The 17,404-nt window shown below is 44.8% G+C and overlaps 1 protein-coding gene across 2 annotated transcripts in view; it reads left to right on the top strand.

The window, feature by feature from the left end:
• FRMPD4 (FERM and PDZ domain containing 4) overlaps positions 1-14,754 on the top strand; it is an 874,018-nt gene extending 859,264 nt beyond the window's left edge. The window contains exons 14-17 of one of the 2 annotated variants that reach the window (XM_045290765.1): positions 1,586-1,727; positions 6,599-7,660; positions 8,073-9,362; positions 12,356-14,754. In XM_045290765.1, the coding sequence (XP_045146700.1) occupies positions 1,586-1,727; positions 6,599-7,660; positions 8,073-9,362; positions 12,356-13,683 (3,822 nt within the window). In that variant the 3' untranslated portion in view covers positions 13,684-14,754. Of the gene's footprint in view, positions 1-1,585; positions 1,728-6,598; positions 7,661-8,072; positions 9,363-12,350 lie in introns of both variants that reach the window. The other variant, XM_030885770.2, reaches the window with a different exon arrangement.
• The last annotated feature ends 2,650 nt before the right edge of the window (positions 14,755-17,404 follow it).

The following is a 17,404-nucleotide window of genomic DNA, read 5'->3' as shown; positions in this document are numbered from 1 at the left end:
CTTATGTGTTGGGCTGCGAACCTCATGGTCAGCCGTTCAAAACCACCAACAGCTCCGAGGGAGAAAGACTGGGCTTTCTACTCCTGTTAAGTGCAGGCTCAGAGACCCACAGGGGGTTGCTCTGAGTCAGCATTGACTTCATGGCAGTGAGAGAAGCCTTCATGGAGAAAAGACCCTGGACCAGAAGGGAGTTGACGACTCTTCAAGGAGCCCCCAGCCAGGAGGGAGCCATCTCACCTTCACTCTCATCAGGGTGGTGTGAGAAGAGTGGATTTAGAGTAATAGAATCTGAGAAAGATGACCTAGAATCGAATCTAGATTCTAGATAGAAAGCAACTCAGAAAGCATCACTCTGTTTTGTGTTAGGAAGAGATGATCATGAGAGAGACAAGTGGAGCTCCGAAATCTTGACAGTGACTCATGGGATTCATGTGCTGAATCCAGGAGGGCTCAAATTGACCTCAACGCAAGCTGAATGAAGGTGGTGGGCCTTGGAATGAATACCTTGCCAAGTCCATGACCAATGATCCTGAGAGAAGTAGTCCTATCGTGGGAACAGGGTCGAAGGAAGGCTGAGTTGGATGTAGTCAACGACTAAGTAATCTGTTCCAAACAAAAGTGAATGATGAGACCTGATGGCTTCTTGCCGCTCTGTAAATATTCTGGGTGGCAACACCGCAATGCAGTCAGTTCAGGAGAGGCTGGGCAGCCGACAGTAGACCTCCACTGAAGTAGGAGGAAAAGGCAACTCAATGAGCAGTACAGGGCTCTACACGGCAAGTCAGATTCTTCCAGGGCGGGTATTGATCTTGACCAGTGTCCTGCACATGGGACTGAAAACAAGAGGCCTGTTGCCGCACAGTTTTTCTGCCTCTCTGGGTGGCTCTCCTGGCTGACTTCCCTTATTAGTCCCTCCCTTTGTGTCATTTTCAATGAAAGCACACCAACTAGTCCAATCTTTGAAACTGAATGTCAGTAATTGCTTCCATCAAACACGTCCTTCCCCAAATGCCCAGGATCCATGTCCAACGATATGGCAACCACATTGTTGGCAGGAAGTTCTAGCAAGGCCTTTGCTCATCTCCCATCTATGTTTTACCCTCCTGTGAATTTGCGATTATTTTTAAACATCTTTCCGGACCACTGTAACACTTTGAGTTTAGTCGCAGCAGTAAATCCCCACTTGATATTTTTACTTCCCTTCAACACTAATTTTCACGAGCTCCAAACTTAACCTTCCTGTCATTCTCAGACTTCAAGTTCACATCCTGTAACTGCCTTCCCCCCCACCCACCCCCACTCTTTCAAATGCTAATAACTATTTGGAAAGCAGCCCATGTTTGGGTTGGGTTGGCCTTGGTTGTTCATTCCAGCATCTCCTGAATGGTTTTTTTTTCCTATAAGGTTCTGTGCATTGTGCCTGAATTTTACCACCCCCAACCCCCATTAGTGATTCTCCAATGAACAATTTGTCCATTAACTCCCTTTGTTTACATGTCATAAGCATAAATGAAGCTGTTGGCATTTGAGGGAGATTATGAAGGATGGGTGGATGGCATTAATCAAAATGTTCTCTTTCTTGTAGCCCATCACACTCCTGATGGAATCATCAGATGCCATGAACCTGGCCTGCTTGACAGCAGGCTACTACCGCCTGCTTGTGGATTCCAGGAGGTCGATATTTAACATGGCCAACAAGAAAAACAATGCCGGAAGCCAGGAAACAGGTATTCTCTCCAGCACCAAGGAAGCACAGGCTACCCTCCCACAGCCCAACCGAAAACAGCAGGAAGGGTGGTTTTTGCAAAGTAGAAATTCTCCTTATAAAAAAAATTGGATGCCCAAATTTCACCCAGCTGCTGCCACAGATTGCTTGCCTCGTCCTTAAAGTAGTTCCAACCTTGAGACTTCAAATGGAATAAGCTCATTGGTGTCTGTGAGCAGCTTGCTTCTGGGCTGTTCTCTCCTTAATGGGCCTCATCCCAGGACACCTTGGCACCTGCCACTGCAGACAAGCCTTCCCCCAAGATCCTTCCAACCCAGAGACATTGGCTGTTGCCCGAGGATTTGACTTGAATTATTTAGAAGAGAATTCCTCCACCCTGGCAGCCATCTTGCTTCAGCAGCAGGAAGATCCAAATGCCAAAGAAAGCGAATCATTCCCATCAGCCACTTAACGATGAACCCAGAGCTCCCAAATGCGGACAGGGGCGCCTCGCCTTTGATGAACATGATAGGACTGTTGTTTTCATTTGTTTGCGGGGTTCTTTTATTCTTCAGGGTTGAGTACCTTTGATAGCACCTGGAACTAGAGGTGGCCTGCTGTTCATCCATGTTGGACATGTGACATGGGTAGAGACCAGGTCTGCTGAGGACTTGGTTTGCAGAAAATCTCAAATGTAACAGCTGTGCCCGCCCTCCTTGCAAATTGATGCCACCGACAAGGTCTGGGGTGCCTGTCACTGTTTTCACCAAGCACAGAGGCCCGGTGTTTCTTTCTGCAGACACTTGCCCGAAGGAAGCAGCTGGGTTCAGGCCTCCCAAAACCGCTTCTAAAATTCAGTGAAAGGCAAGCAAGTTAGAAACCTTCAACTCTGTAGCAAGTTGATGGAATGGTTCCCAGGAGTGTTACAATGCACAGAAGCTTCAGCAAGGGGACAAAGGAGCCCTGGTTCAGCCAAACGGGAGGCATCCTCTCACTCCCTCAAGTCCCTCCACTCCTTATCAAAAAGGCTGCGCTTTCCCAGGTGGTTTTGCTAGTCCAAACCGGCTGAATTGCAACAATCTCAAGTGAAAACAAGAATTTGAGTGCAAAGAGGGTTGGGGGTGGGGGTGGGGCTGCTGCATTTGTTTTTTTCCGCAACTCAAGTCTTAGATGAGATCTTAAACCCTAGCACCATTCCAGCACGGATAAACAGCAGGCAAACTATCCCCCCTACCCCTGTCACTTTCTTCTGTCTATAGGGGACATTTTAAAAGGTGACTGGTGAACAGCAAAGGGGGAAGGGAGGTAACTCAATCCAAACTAAGAGACAGAAGAAACCTAAAACCAAACCCACTGCCATTGAGCACATACTTATTCACAGCAGGGTTTCTGAGACTATAACTCTTCACAAGAGCAGACAGCCTCATCCTCCTTCTGAGGACTGGCTAGTGGTTGTGAACCACCAGTTTTGCAGTTAGCAGTCCAACACCAACAGGGGTCTTTGAGAGCGAACTGGGTGGGTGGAGCAGGAGGTGGTGAGGGTAGGCTAGGCTGCAGTTCGCTGAGTGTTTCTGCCAGCTCTTTGTCTCACGGAGCTGGGAGATTCTTCAGACTTTAACACTGACCTTTGACATTGCGAAGGGTAGCACAGCAGTTTGCCACAATCCTTTCATACTGGCCATCAGTTTCCCCCTTTTATTTTCAAATCTTAGTATGGATCTCAAAATGATAAACCTTTTTCCCCATAGACTGTTAAAATTATACAGAGGTGTGAAGAAAATGGAACCTACCATCTTAAAAAGGGTGCCCGGACTCAATGTTTAATAAACCGTTGAAAGGCCCAGCCTTCTTTACAGAAAGTATTATGACCATGGGGAAAGAATGAAACATTGACCTCTCAGTGAGGTCTTCCAGTTCTGCAGAGAGAAGGAGGGGGAGAGCACCTGTCCCAGATACCTCCCCCGACTCTCTGAGGGAAAAGGGGAGAGAATGAATGCAAGAGGGAGACAGCATCCTCCAAAAAGACGCTTGTAGACCTGAGCAAACCCGAGCAAACCCGGGCCGGTAGCATTCTTCAGTGGCAGAAAGCCCTGGGTCAGTTCTTTTTGTTTTTCTGTAAGAACTCCCAAAGAATCTCCCGACACCCAAGAACTGTGAAGAGCCTAGTTCCCTACTAGTCTCCTTTCTCCAACAGTGTAGACCCCAGTGTCCAACCGCAGAGTTCCCCAGATCGTTGGCTGGCTGTTGACATTCAGAGTGTTTTCCTCTTGTAGCACAGTGCCCATAAACCTTAGTTTGGGTCTTCTAATAAGCAGTAGGTAGCACCGATTTCCTCTTCTCTGTCTTAAAAAATCAACTTTCAAGCACTCTCAAAATTGCTATACCTCTGGGCCCTAGCAGGGTCTGAATATCCATTAGCTTGCTTTTCACCAGCTGACCTGTTGCCTTTTCTTGTTGGCTTAAACCAGAAGTTAGCAAATTGTAGCCCCTGGACCAAATCCTATTTTAGGAAATAAAATTGTATTGGAACTCAGCCACACCTATTGTATTAGTCTCCTGCGGTCGAACAAGGGCTCACAAATGGGGTAGCTCAAGTCAAAGATATGTATTCTCTCATAATTCTGGAGCTACGGAATGTGAAACAAAGTGTCAGGAGAGCTGCCCACCCTCAGAAGACGCTGGGGGAGAGGCCCTCCTTGCCTCTTCCAGCTTTTGGAGGTTGTCATCACACTTAGTGGCGACATCACACCAATCTCGGCCTCCATCTTCCCATGGCTTTCCCTTCTCTGTGTGTCTTTTTCTCGCCTCTCATATGTACGCTGGTCACTGGATTTAAGGCCCGCTTGGATAAGCCAGGATGACCTCATCTTGAGATCCTTAGCTGTAAAACCCTTTAGCCCAACAAGTGCATATTCACAGGCCCTAGAGAATATATCTTTTGGGGGCCACCACTCAACCCACGACGTGCATTCTTTTACGTTTCATCTGGAACTGCTTGGGAGCCACAGCAGCAGGGCTGAGTAGTTGCTCAGCTGAGTATCTGGTCCACAAAACATAAAAGATTCACCATCTGACCCTTCTTTTGAAGAAAGAGTTGGCCAACCCCTGGCCCAAACCCAGAGTTGTAACACAGATAGTTCACTGAACTTCTCTTCCTCCCCCAACAATCCACACTCCCAATAGACATGCGCACATAGCTTCACATGTACACGTAATACCATCATAATCCGAGGTTTAATGGCTGTTAATAAGACAATGCTGTACCACCTCCCATAAGATATATGTTTTATCAGGTAAGATGCCAATATCGTTAGTGTGTGACTCAATGTCTTTGAAATGATTCGTTTTACTCACTGCAGATATATATATATATATGCATATTAATATGACTATGACCACTGTTCAATATTATGTACTATCTTAGTCTCTTAATGGTACTATAATAGAAATACCACACGTGGGTGCCTTCAATGAACAGAAGCTTATTTTCTCACAGTTTAAGAGATGGGCATAGGTTCCAGGGAAGGCTCTCTCGGCCGGTTCTCTCAGCACCTATTCCCAAGTTCCTCTATGTGGCATCAGTCGTTTCGCCATCTCTGTTTACTTCCGGCCCGAAACCACTTCGTTCTTATACCTGAAGTGATTGCTTACAACATTGGCATAGCCTGATGAACATAACAAAGAAAACTCTATTCCCAGATGGGATTATCACACCGATTTGGTGGGGTGGGGACGGAGGACACAATGCAACTCATAGTATGTCCGTGCTGTCATTTGTGGGAAGCAATAACCTCTTTGGTAAAACTGATGTCTGTTGCATTTCTCCCTCATGCCTTGTGTATCTCATGTCAGTGTTCTCCAAGTTTGGGCCAGCAGACACTTGGGGGGAGTGGCAGGGAGAATGGTATGACTCTAAGATTTGCTACAATGGTTACTTATCCTATCTTCAAAATGTTCCCTCTGAAATTGACGCAAACAATATTGGCAGCCGAACCCAGTGCTCTGTCTTGTTAAATGTCAGAGATGAATCTCGACATCAAAATTCCCCCTTGGAAACTCCCTGAGGAAGAAACAAAACACGAGTGTTTAAATGAGAGTTTCTCACTTTGAATTCATGAAGCCCATCAAACAAAGCTTCAGGAGGGCCCTGATGCAAACAAAACCTGAGGTTTGTCAAGTGATCAGCTATACTTAGAAATAGCAGAGAGAACTATACTGCCTGTGAATGCTCTATCTCATGCATTATGTTTATAAATATATAGGTGAATATATATCCACGCATACAAGCATACATACTGACATTTGCACATGAATATATAATACCCACTCGAATACAAAGGGGCTGGAGAAAGAGGTTATCAGGATATCTATTACAATATTTACTTGAATTTCCTAAAAGGGGGTGGTAGAAGTATGAGGACCCTTGACCTTCTTTGAACTCAATGAGAAAAAAGCCCAATATCCTCTTTCACGAAATGAAGACTATTAGATCTTGTTTTATAAAGATAAGAGCAATCTAGTTTTGGGAATAATGGCGTATTGAAACACTGCTTTTAAGGATTTTAAAAGGCTTGTTTTATATTAACATCCATAGACATGAATGAAGGCTTTTAATAATAGAACCAAGGATTGGATAGGATTAAGCGATAGTTCCCTACTCCCAGATGGTATTATATTTTATCAAATAGCAATTATATTCTACGAAGTATCCATTTGACTAAGGTCAAGAGGTCCTTATGCCTGAAACCCCAAACATCTGGTAGTACATTTGGAACGCCGAATATCGCTATTTACACAAGTGATGCTACAAGTCATTGCATTTAAAAACAGAGGCAAAACTCTCCTAGAAAGCAGGCAGCCGAGTAATATGTTTGCATGATTTTTTCTCTGTAGGAACTGAGAGCAAAGGAAAGCCTAATCTCCTGGGGCCAGATTGGAACTGTGAACCCCAAATGACCACCTTTATTGGCGAAGGGGAGCAAGAAGCGCAGATCACATATATAGATGCAAACCAGAAGGTCGTGGACATTGCAGATGGCCCCTTGTGTTCCAAAGACCACCGACACTTGTACATAGACAATTCCTATAATTCTGATGAACTAGACCCGCCACTGGCCCAGCCGGGCGGTGCCCCCTGTGAGGCAGACTACCGAAGTCTAGCCCAGCGCTCGCTGTTGGCTCTCTCCGGCCCAGAAACTCTAAAGAAAGCACAGGAGTCTCCAAGAAGCTCTAAAGTGTCCTTTATTTTTGGCGATCTCGCCTTGGATGATGCCATGAGCCCCCCAACTCTCGGCTATGAACGACTGTTGGAGGAGAGCCCCGAGATGCCGGAGAAGCAGAGGACCCTCTACATGAGCAGTGCCAATGACATGAAGGGCCTGGATCTAGCTCCAGATTCAGAGAGCCTCCAGTTTGTGGCCAATTCCGTTTATGCGAACATCGGTGACGTGAAGAACTTTGAGGCCACTGAAGGGATCGAGGAGCCCCTCCTGCATGACATCTGTTACTCAGAAAACACCGATGATGCAGAGGATGAGGATGAGGTGAGCTGCGAGGAGGACCTGGTGGTGGGAGAGATGGACCAGCCACCCCTTCTCAACCTGGCGGGGTCCAGTGATGACATCATCGACCTCACGTCCCTGCCCCCTCCTGAGGGCGATGACAACGAGGATGACTTCCTGTTACGCTCCTTGAACATGGCCATCGCTGCACCACCGCCTGGCTTTAGAGACAGTTCGGATGAGGAAGACTCTCAGAGCCAAGCAGCCTCCTTCCGAGTGGACAAGGAGCAAGGCAACAGCCAGCAAAAAGATGAGATCCCTGTGTCCCTCATTGACGCGGTGCCCACCAGCGCCGAGGGAAAGTGTGAGAAGGGGCTGGACACTGCTGTCTCCACACTGGAAGTTCTAGAATCTCTGTCCCTGTCTGAAGAACAGCAGACCAGTGACAATTCAGGTTCTTTCACGATTGTTACGTTTATTCACTGATAACCGTATCATTTCATCCTTTCAAACCATTTGCCCCGGAGTCCTATGATACGATGTCCTCCATTTCACCCACATGCTGAAACAACCATCATGGGTGATTTTGTTATTTTTGTGTGTATGTGGCTTCCTTTTGTTGTTGGTTTTTTGGTTGTTTTATTTGTTTTGTTTTGTTTTTTAACATGCAGCATGATTTTGCCCCCCATTTTTCGGACCAACTGTGCAATAAACTCAGCGTCTTTATTAAAAAGGGAAATATTTGCTTTTGGTTTGGTTTTGGTTTTGTTTTCATTTTTGAAATCATGATGAGCCCCGTTTTCTTACATGTCTTCAAGTGCCTCTGACACACGCATTAACCAGTTCTTATCTTTTACGGCATGCAGGTGTAGCCATGTTGCGGGCTTATAGTCCTGAGTCTTCGTCAGACTCAGGCAATGAAACTAACTCTTCTGAAATGACGGAGAGTTCTGAACTGGCAACAGCACAGAAGCAGTCAGAAAACCTCTCCCGCATGTTCTTGGCCACCCACGAAGGTTACCACCCCCTTGCTGAAGAGCAGACAGAGTTTCCCACCTCCAAACCCCCCGCTGGGGGCTTGCCTCCAAAGTCCTCCCATGCCCTGTCGGCTCGCACAGCGACTGACCTCCCACCCAAAGTTGTGCCTTCCAAGCAGATCCTTCACTCTGACCACATGGAGATGGAGCCCGAGACCATGGAGACCAAGTCCGTCACAGACTTTTTCAGCAAATTGCACATGGGGTCAGTGGCGTACTCCTGCACCAGCAAGAGGAAATGCAAGCTGGCCAGCGGGGAGGGGAAAACACCCCCAAATGGGGACATGCCAGGGAAGAAACAGCAGGGGACCAAAACACCTGAGGTGGCGGAGGATGCCAAAGGTACATTTGGTACTGTGGCTTCAAGGGAGAGTCAACACCTAAGCACTTTTAACCTGGAGAGAACTGCCTTTCGCAAAGACAGCCAAAGATGGTACATGGCCGCCGAGGGTGGGGTGGCTGAAAAGACTGGACTGCAAGCTGCAGCCGGACAAACCTTTGCAAGAGCTTTAGGTCTTGGGCCAAGAGAGGCCGAGGGCAAAGAAGAAGGGCTTCCTGAGGGAGAAGCCAATGAAGGTTCTGTAATTGGCCAAGGAGACCGCTTTTTAACTGATGTGACCTGTGTATCCTCAGCCAAAGACGTGAACAACCCAGAGGATGCTGACTCGTCCTCCCATGACCATCCTCCTAAGCTGCCGGAGGCAGAAGAGAATGTATCCCGGCTCTGTGAGTACCACTTGGCCAAGCGGATGTCTTCACTGCAGAGCGAGGGCCACTTTTCTCTACAGAGCTCCCAGGGCTCTTCAGTGGATGCGGGCTGTGGCACAGGCAGCAGTGGCAGTGCTTGTGCCACACCTGCGGAGTCCCCGCTCTGCGCCTCCATTGGGAAGCACCTGATTCCCGATGCCTCGGGGAAAGGCATAAGTTACATTCCTTCAGAGGAGAGAGCTGCTGGGCTTCCCAGCCACGGAGGCACCTTTAAGGAAGTGCACCCTCCAACAGAGGGGATGTGTCCGAGGATGGCCGTTCCTGCAATGCACACAGCCATTAATGCCGAACCCCTGTTTGGCACTTTGAGAGATGGATGTCATCGGCTCCCCAAGATTAAGGAAACCACAGGTACAGAAATAATGGATGTAGCTCTTTGCACTGCACACCAGGGGTGTGCAAATTGAATTTACAACAGGTCTGAAAAGACAAAATCTGAATGAAAATTAAAGGGGAGAATAAAAAATTTAAAAGCTACAGTACCATGGTTAGGTGAAACAGCAATCACTGATTCACCAGTGCTTCATAAATATTGAGTTTCTAGCTCAGCAAGGATGGTGAAAATGGCATGAGTTCTTTGATGGAGCAAGAGTTTCTTTCTGAATTCAAAATGTAGGCTTTGAGCAGTCACCAGTATGACTTCTCATTAAAGAATAGTATTGCTAGAATCACAAAAGAGTTTGATTTCCTTCGTCAAGTTATCTATTTCCAATTTTGGCTTTTCCATATTGAGAGGGAAGGCCGGCAAACACAGCCGGTTCTGAGGGAGCTGGGAGAGGTTTGGGGAGTTTATGTGGCTGCTTCTCCTGCCTCTCATCCGTCCATTGGGATTCTTCCCTACTTGTTGCTGTTTTCTAAAACTTTCCTGGAAGAATATTCTAAAGTCTCAGACATACCTCAGAGTCAGAAAGGTTTTTCTACCCCCAATTCATAAAATCCAGATCCATGTAGAAACTAGAACAAGGCCACCTTCTGGGCCTGCCTTCACCAATCCTACCCAGTGTGCACATCTCTCCCTCACCTATACCCTTGGCCAGCCTACATTTTTATTTTAAATTATATCATCAATAGCTTTCTGCCCCTAGGGCTGACTTGTTAGGTGCCATCGAATTGGTTCCAACTCATAGGGACCCTGTGTACAACAGAACAAAACACCCCCTAGTCCAGGGAGATCCTCACAATTGTTCTTATGTTTGAGTTATGTTTGAGCCCATTGTTGCAGTCACTATGTCAATCCAACTCATTGCGAGTCTTCCTCTTTTGTTGATCCTCCTCTACCTTACCAAGTTTGATGTCCTTTTCCAGGGACTGGTCTCTCCTGACAATATGTTCAAAGTATATGAGACAACTTCTCACCATACTTGCTTCTAAGGAGCATTTTGGCCATACTTCTTCTAAGACATACGTGTTTGTTTTTTAGACAGGCGTGGCACTTTCAATATTCTTCATCAGTGCCATAATTCAAACGCAAATTCTTCTTCAGTCTTCCTTATGCAATGTTCAGCTTTCACAAGCATATGATGTGATGGAAAATACCATGACTTGGGTCAGGCTCACCTTAGTCCTCAAAATAACACCCTTGCTTTACAGTACTCTAAAGAGGTCTTGTGCAGCAGGTTTACCCAATGCGATGTGTCGTTTGATCTCCTGACTGCTGCTTCCATGAGCATTGATTATGGATCCAAGCGAGACGACATCCTCGACAACTTCAAACTTTTCTCCATTTATTATAGTGTTACCTAGCGGTCTAGTTGCAAGTGTTTTAGTTTTCTTTACATTGAGTTGTAATTCATATCAAAGGCTATAATCCTTGATCTTCATCAAGGGCTTCAAGTATTCCTGGCTTTCAGAAAGCAAGGTTGAGTCAACTATATATCACACGTTAATAAGTCTTCCTCCAAACCTGATGCAATGTTGTTCTTCATATAGTCGAGCAGCTCTGATGATTTGCTTAGGATACAGACTGAAGAATTATGGTATGAGGATACCACCCTGGCATGCCCCTCACCTGATTTTTAAGCCATGCAGTATTCTCTTGTTTGGGTCACACATCTATCATGTTCAGGATCCTCACGAGCACAATGAAATCTTTGGAAATTCTCATTCTTCTCAAGGCTTTTCAGATTTTGTTATGGTTCACACAGTTGCATAGTCAATAAAACACGGTAAACATCGTTCTGGTGTTCTCTGCTTTCAGCCAAGATCTAGCTGACCTCAGCAATGATATCCTTTGTTCCCGGTCCTCTTCTGAATCCGGCCTAAATTTCAGGCAGCTCCCTATCAATGTGCTGCTGCCACCCTTGTTGAATGATCTTCGGAAAAACTTTACTTCCATGTGATATCAATGATTTTGTCTTACAATTTGCCCATTCTGTTGAGTCACCTTCTTTAGAATGGGTAAATATATGAATCTCTTCCAGTCAGTTGGCCAGGTAGCTGTCTTCCAAATTTCTTGGCATAGATGAGTGAGTGATTCCAGTGCTTCATCAGCTTGTGGAAACATTTCAATGGACAGTCCATCAATTCATGAATGTTAGGATTATCTTACATTGGTCAGTGTCTTCTCCTGACCTTTCAAGGTCATCTACTTTCTGAAGACTCACCACTGGTTCAGCCATGTAGAGATAGATACCTGCCTTGGGAAGCCTGCCTTTGAATGTTGCCTAATTCACTAACCAGCTAATGTCTTTACCACTAACCGAATTAAATCACAGTCCTATGTTAGTGGCTTACAAAGAACTTTCCCTAACTTACCTCTTCTCACAAAATTTTTGGGAGATAGAGAGTATTTTCTTCATATGACAATTTTTCTGAGGAAAATGGAATGAATTGTCTAGTATCTGAACTTCCAACCCTCGGCCCAGGAACACTTCCAGTGACTCTCTGTGCATTCAGTAAACTAGGCCAGTTCTTTAAAGAAGGTAGCCAATGCCAGGATTCATCCAACTCCCTTGAAGTGAAATGTGAATATCTTAAATATGTTGAAGACATGTAGGATATGTGTTTTCTAATAATGTGCAATGTCTTGCTACACAAATACAGGGATCCAGACAATTCATGAAAACTGATTGCCTACCTGAAATGGAATGTGTTTCTAGGAAGTTCTAAATAAGTCAGCAGTCTCCAAAATAACAGGTTTCGGTATTTCTTGAACTTTATCGAGAGGGACTTTCTCTTCTGTGACCTTAGGAGGGTGTCATTAACAAACAGAGTGGCCCTGATGCAAGGCAGCCATCCTAGAAGGCACCCTGGGAAATGGCGGGCATTATGTAGAAATGCAATGAAAATCAGCCCCTAGGAGATGCTTAATTATTCTCTCTGTTTTTCTACCACCCCTAGTGTAGCTATGACAGAGCCTGGGAAGGAGAGACAAGGAGGCATGCCTTCAGCTTGGTCTCAACATCCTGAAGCTGATCCCATCCTGCTACCATCCACCATTCACTTGGAATCAAAGGTGCCAATTGAAAATCAAGATCCTAATGATATCTCCCAAGCAAACCAGGCATATGGAGGGGCTGTGAGCTGGAGGCCACTGGATCTGAGAGGGGGAAGCCTCAGGACACCACCTAGCCAGAGAGTGCTGAGACGCAGCAGCAGTGCCCTCTTGGGATCTGTAGGTATGGAGACCTTCCAAGAGAGGACCAAGGCTGCAGTCAGCGTCAAGTGTCCAGTTATCACCGAAGCGCCGGAGACCAGTTCCGAAAGACGAGCCGAACTCCCCCTGGGGAAGAAGCTCACCAAAAGCCTTTCACAAAGCTTGATGCATTTCAGCTCTGAGGGGAAGGCTCCCAAGGGATCCCCGGTGAGCCAGAAAGACTCGAAACTGTATAGGACATTACCCTTGCGGAAGCTCGAGGGCAGCAACTGGAGGTGCCGCGGGCCTTTCAGCTACTGCTTCCTGAACCGAGGGAAGGATGATGATGTTGATGAGGACGACGACGAGGGGGAAGATGTCACCCACCGGGTCTCTTGCCTCTATCAACCACAAATGACTCAAGCCATGCCAGACCCATCCAGCCCACCTCTGGCTACTGAGATTCAGAAGAAAGGGGGGGAGCTGTCCAAATGTTCAGTGCTGAAGCCTTGGGAGGGAGACCTCAGTGGACGAGATGACTTGGACTTCAGCAACCTGGCTTTTGATGCCCGGATTGCAAGAATAAATGCCCTAAAGGAGAGCACATATTCAATGCCCGATGGGTTCTTCGCAGCCCAGAATGATGCCAATGAGCTTCTCTGCCTCGTCAGAGCAACCACGGGGAAAAGAGAGGAGCCTCACCCTGAAACGTATGACCTTACACTTTCTCAGTACAAGCAACTGTTATCCATCGCATCCAGACAGCTGGGAAGCGCCTGCAGGAAAATGGCGATGGCCGAGAAAAGCCCAGAGGAGATGCTCCTAGCTATGACTTCCAGCTTTCAAGTGCTCTGTTGCCTAACAGAAGCTTGCATGCGATTGGTTAAAGTTGTGAACTCAGAAGCGCAGAGGCAGGAAATTGTAGCGAAGATAGATGAAGTGGTCATCAACTACATTTGCCTCCTGAAAGCTGCTGAGGTAGCTGCTGGGAAAACGACAGGGGATCCCACTGCTGGACTCTCGATGCGACATTCAACCACCATGGCCGCTATCGTAAGCACACTAACACGTTCTCTCAAGATGCTTTTAAATAAATAAAGTGTGAAAGTCACGTCATAATCTACCTTTGCAAAGCCATACATGAAACTTTGATTTACTTTGTGTGTACGATGAACAGATGTCTCCTTTCTTCTGTCTGTATATTTTGTTATTTTGTATAAAATAGAGGAGATAAAAGTCACATTGATGAAATGTTGAAATGTACTAATCAGACGTATTCTGTTTATACTATACATATATATACATGTAAAAGAAATATATAAGAAAGTGATGACATTCGGCTATTTTTCATATAGTCAAAACTCCAGGTATATGATGTGAAATTTTAAATTTTACCGTGTTAGAGAAATACAGTGATTCCTCCCTCTACTCATTCTTTCCAAGTGGATACTTGGAGGCCACATCATTCATAGTTAGAAGTAAAATGAATAAATAAATCACAGTGTATATAAAACAGTACTTATGTTTTAAAATTATGATTTTTAAGCACTGGAAATAGAAAAAGACATTGAAAATTGGAGAAGCTAGTATAAATTACTAGAGGATATATATATGAAATAAATCAAGTTTTTGTTCATAGTGCTTGGTTATCTGTTACTTTCATCCAAATTGTTCAGATTTTTTAATTTTGGCTTATTCCATTTGGACTAAAAATGTGGTGGAAAGGTGGGTTCCTAGTGTGTCAACAGAAACCCTTTCATGATGTTTCCAAAGCTAAAATACTTCCCAAATAGAAGAACAGAGGAAATGATGGTACGTTGCCTGGAGTTATAAATGATCTGGTAATGTAAGAGAAAAGAAACGAATAATTCCAACCACATTGTTTAATGAAGTGAGGGCTCTACTGTGAGTCAAAATGCATGAACTAAAGGCATCGTCCTTCCCCCACCACTCAACTGTGAAAGTTAAAATTCCCTTTATAATAAGGAAACATTAATTAAATGATTTGCAAAATCATAAAAAGAAATAGTCAATGATCATCAAAAGTCACCATCTGAGATCAGAATTCTCAGTGTGGGGCTTTATTTGTCTACCCCCAGAGGCCAAAACTTCCGACCAAATTGGGAATTACAACCGAACAAGGCTTCAAGTCTGGAATATCCCAGAAAAGGAAAACAAGCGTGAGATGACTACTCCAAAAGTAGAAGCCAGGATTAAATAAATCCTGAAGTATGCATTGACTGTTCTGATCTGGATGGTTGATAGAATTATCAAAACTCAAGTACAACAGAAATGAGAGTTGTGAACATTTTAGGTGAAACTGATGGATTACAAAAATGTTTTCAGAACTGTACTCTCTAACAATATGCCTTTGGGTTAAAATAAAATGATACCAACTGCAAGAGTAAAATAAAATGGATCAGTACATCGTTACTTCCTGACTCATTAAACACTCAAGCCATATACACTCCTGTTTATGTGGGAAACAAACCAGTTGCTGTCAAGTCACTTCCGACTGTGTTCCCATCCCTATCCCCTACCTTGTGTGTCAGCGTAGACCTGTGCTCCGTTGGGTTTTCTGGTGCTTATGATTTTTCAGAATTAAACCCAAAAAAAGGCACCACTGGATGAAACTTGAATCACCAGACTTTCAGTTCATAGATGAGCATTGAATTATTGGGGCTGACCAGGTACACCCATTTATGGAGGTGGCTCTTTACCATATGAAAGAAGGAAGTTAGATGAAACATTTCCTTTTTTTTGTATCCTGCTGGTTAGAAAGCATAACAAAGCTTTTATTCTCCATCTCTCTCATTTTTTGTTCCAAAAGCCACACATTTTTATAGATGGCTGTGAACAAAAGAGGTTTAGATTGTGATGTCATAAATAACATGTAATCAAGAAAACATCAGGCAATTACAATTCTAATGCTAAGTATTAGTGTTTTGATACTGAGCTACTAGGGGTGTTTGAGGACAGTGGCGGTTCAGGGGTAAGATTCTTGCCTTTCTGCCCAGAGTTCATCAATGGACCTCATGCACAGCTACCACAAACAGTCCGTGGAGGCTTGAGTGTTGCTATGCTGTTGAACAGCTACCAGTGCAGCTCCCAGACTAAGATGACCTAGGAAGAAAGGCCTGGTGATATGCTTCCGAATATCAGTCAATGAAAACCCTGTGGATCACAACCAATCTGACGTGGCACAGGCCCAGGCCGCACTTTATTTCATTGTGCACGAGGTTCCCATGAGTTGGGGACCAACTGGATAGCAGTTAACAACAGTAACCACAAAGTGGTATTTACAACCAAGTAACGTGGACTCATCATTATCATTCCCCTTTGCTTTTGGAAATATACCCAGCAAAACTGACACCAATTCAACAATTTCTGTCCACCTAAATAAATGACGGTAGTTACATTCTTTGAGTTGGGCCACACTGGGGAAAATCTGAGGAAACATCATCCTATGTCCTAAAATACTCACATATTAATAGGATCTGTGCTGTATGTCAGACACTGCATTAAAAAACATCACACATATTTCCTTATTTAGTCATACCACAAGTAAGTTTGCATTTTGAGACCGTTTTCATCTATTTGGCATAAGTACACTGATCAAGAGAGAAAAGCAGTCTGAAAGTAGTTGTTTCCTAGTCAAGAACTCAGTTATCATCGGGTATCCAGGATCCTTCTATCTTTCTGCTCCTTCAATCTTATTGTTAGCACCTGTTAGGTTGGGATCTTCAGAGAAGCAAAAACAGTGATGCTTTAATTAGTATAGTATAGTGTAGTATAATAATAATATATTATAAATGAGAGAGAGAAATGGCTTACACAGTTATAAAAGTAGGTACAGTCCGGCTCAAGTCTGTAAGTCAGATGTAAGGCAAAGGCTTCTCTGATTGTGTAGCTGCCAAAGTTGATGAATAGGAAGCAGGAGGGCCACAGGCTAGTGGAGGTAGAAGTAAATGAATCCGAGGTTGGCTGAATAAATCCGAGGCCGGCAGTCTGCCGATGGATCCTGAGATGAGCAGGCACCCCCATCAGATATTGAAAAAACAGATTCCAGACCCAGATCCAGCAGAAGGCAAAGCCACAATAGGGCTCTAATCTGCTCTGGGTCTCTCGCTTGTACCAAAGGCCACATCCCCAATGAGTTGTTATCAGGCTGCAACTTGATTCATAGGCTAGGCTCCACCTCTTCCTTCACCCAAGTATGTCTACTTGATGTCAGCCCATGACACCATCTAAGCCCCAAACTCCGCTCCAGCCAACATTTCTACCTCCCAAGAAGAAAACTTTCGAAAGGGTAAAAAGTACTCATGTGGACTATTGAGTTCACTTTTAAAGAAATGTTTCCAGAAGCAAAATCTAATGCATTTTTTGAAAATAGACACCCCTGGTGGCTCTGTGCGTTAGATGCCGGGCTGTTGCTATGAGGCCCATGGTTCAAACTCACCAACTCCTCAGGAGAAAGATGAAGGAAGCTGTGTGTTCCTGTCAAGAATGACAGTCATAAAAACTATAGAGCATTGCTGTGAATTGGAATCAACTTGATGACAGTGAGTTTGGTTTTTTGTGTGAGAGCAAATGTAGTCTTTCTCTTGGTCTGTGAAAGTAAATTAGAGTTCTATAGCAAAGACAAAGAAGCGAGTGGTTGACAAGTCGGCATCTAATAGCCCTTCCAGACCTTCCCCATAGATCCCGGCATTCATGATGCCTTCCCTGGCTCTATGCTGTATTCCAACTTTGAAATTAGAATTCATGATGCCAATGGATGGAAATTCAATGGATTCACCCAGCACGTTAGTCCTAAACA

This window comes from Echinops telfairi, unplaced genomic scaffold, assembly GCF_000313985.2.
Source record: "Echinops telfairi isolate 266 unplaced genomic scaffold, ASM31398v2 ScPeMD7_53;HRSCAF=182, whole genome shotgun sequence".
Lineage (NCBI taxonomy): Eukaryota > Metazoa > Chordata > Mammalia > Afrosoricida > Tenrecidae > Echinops > Echinops telfairi.
This window is presented reverse-complemented; position numbering and strand designations above follow the sequence as displayed.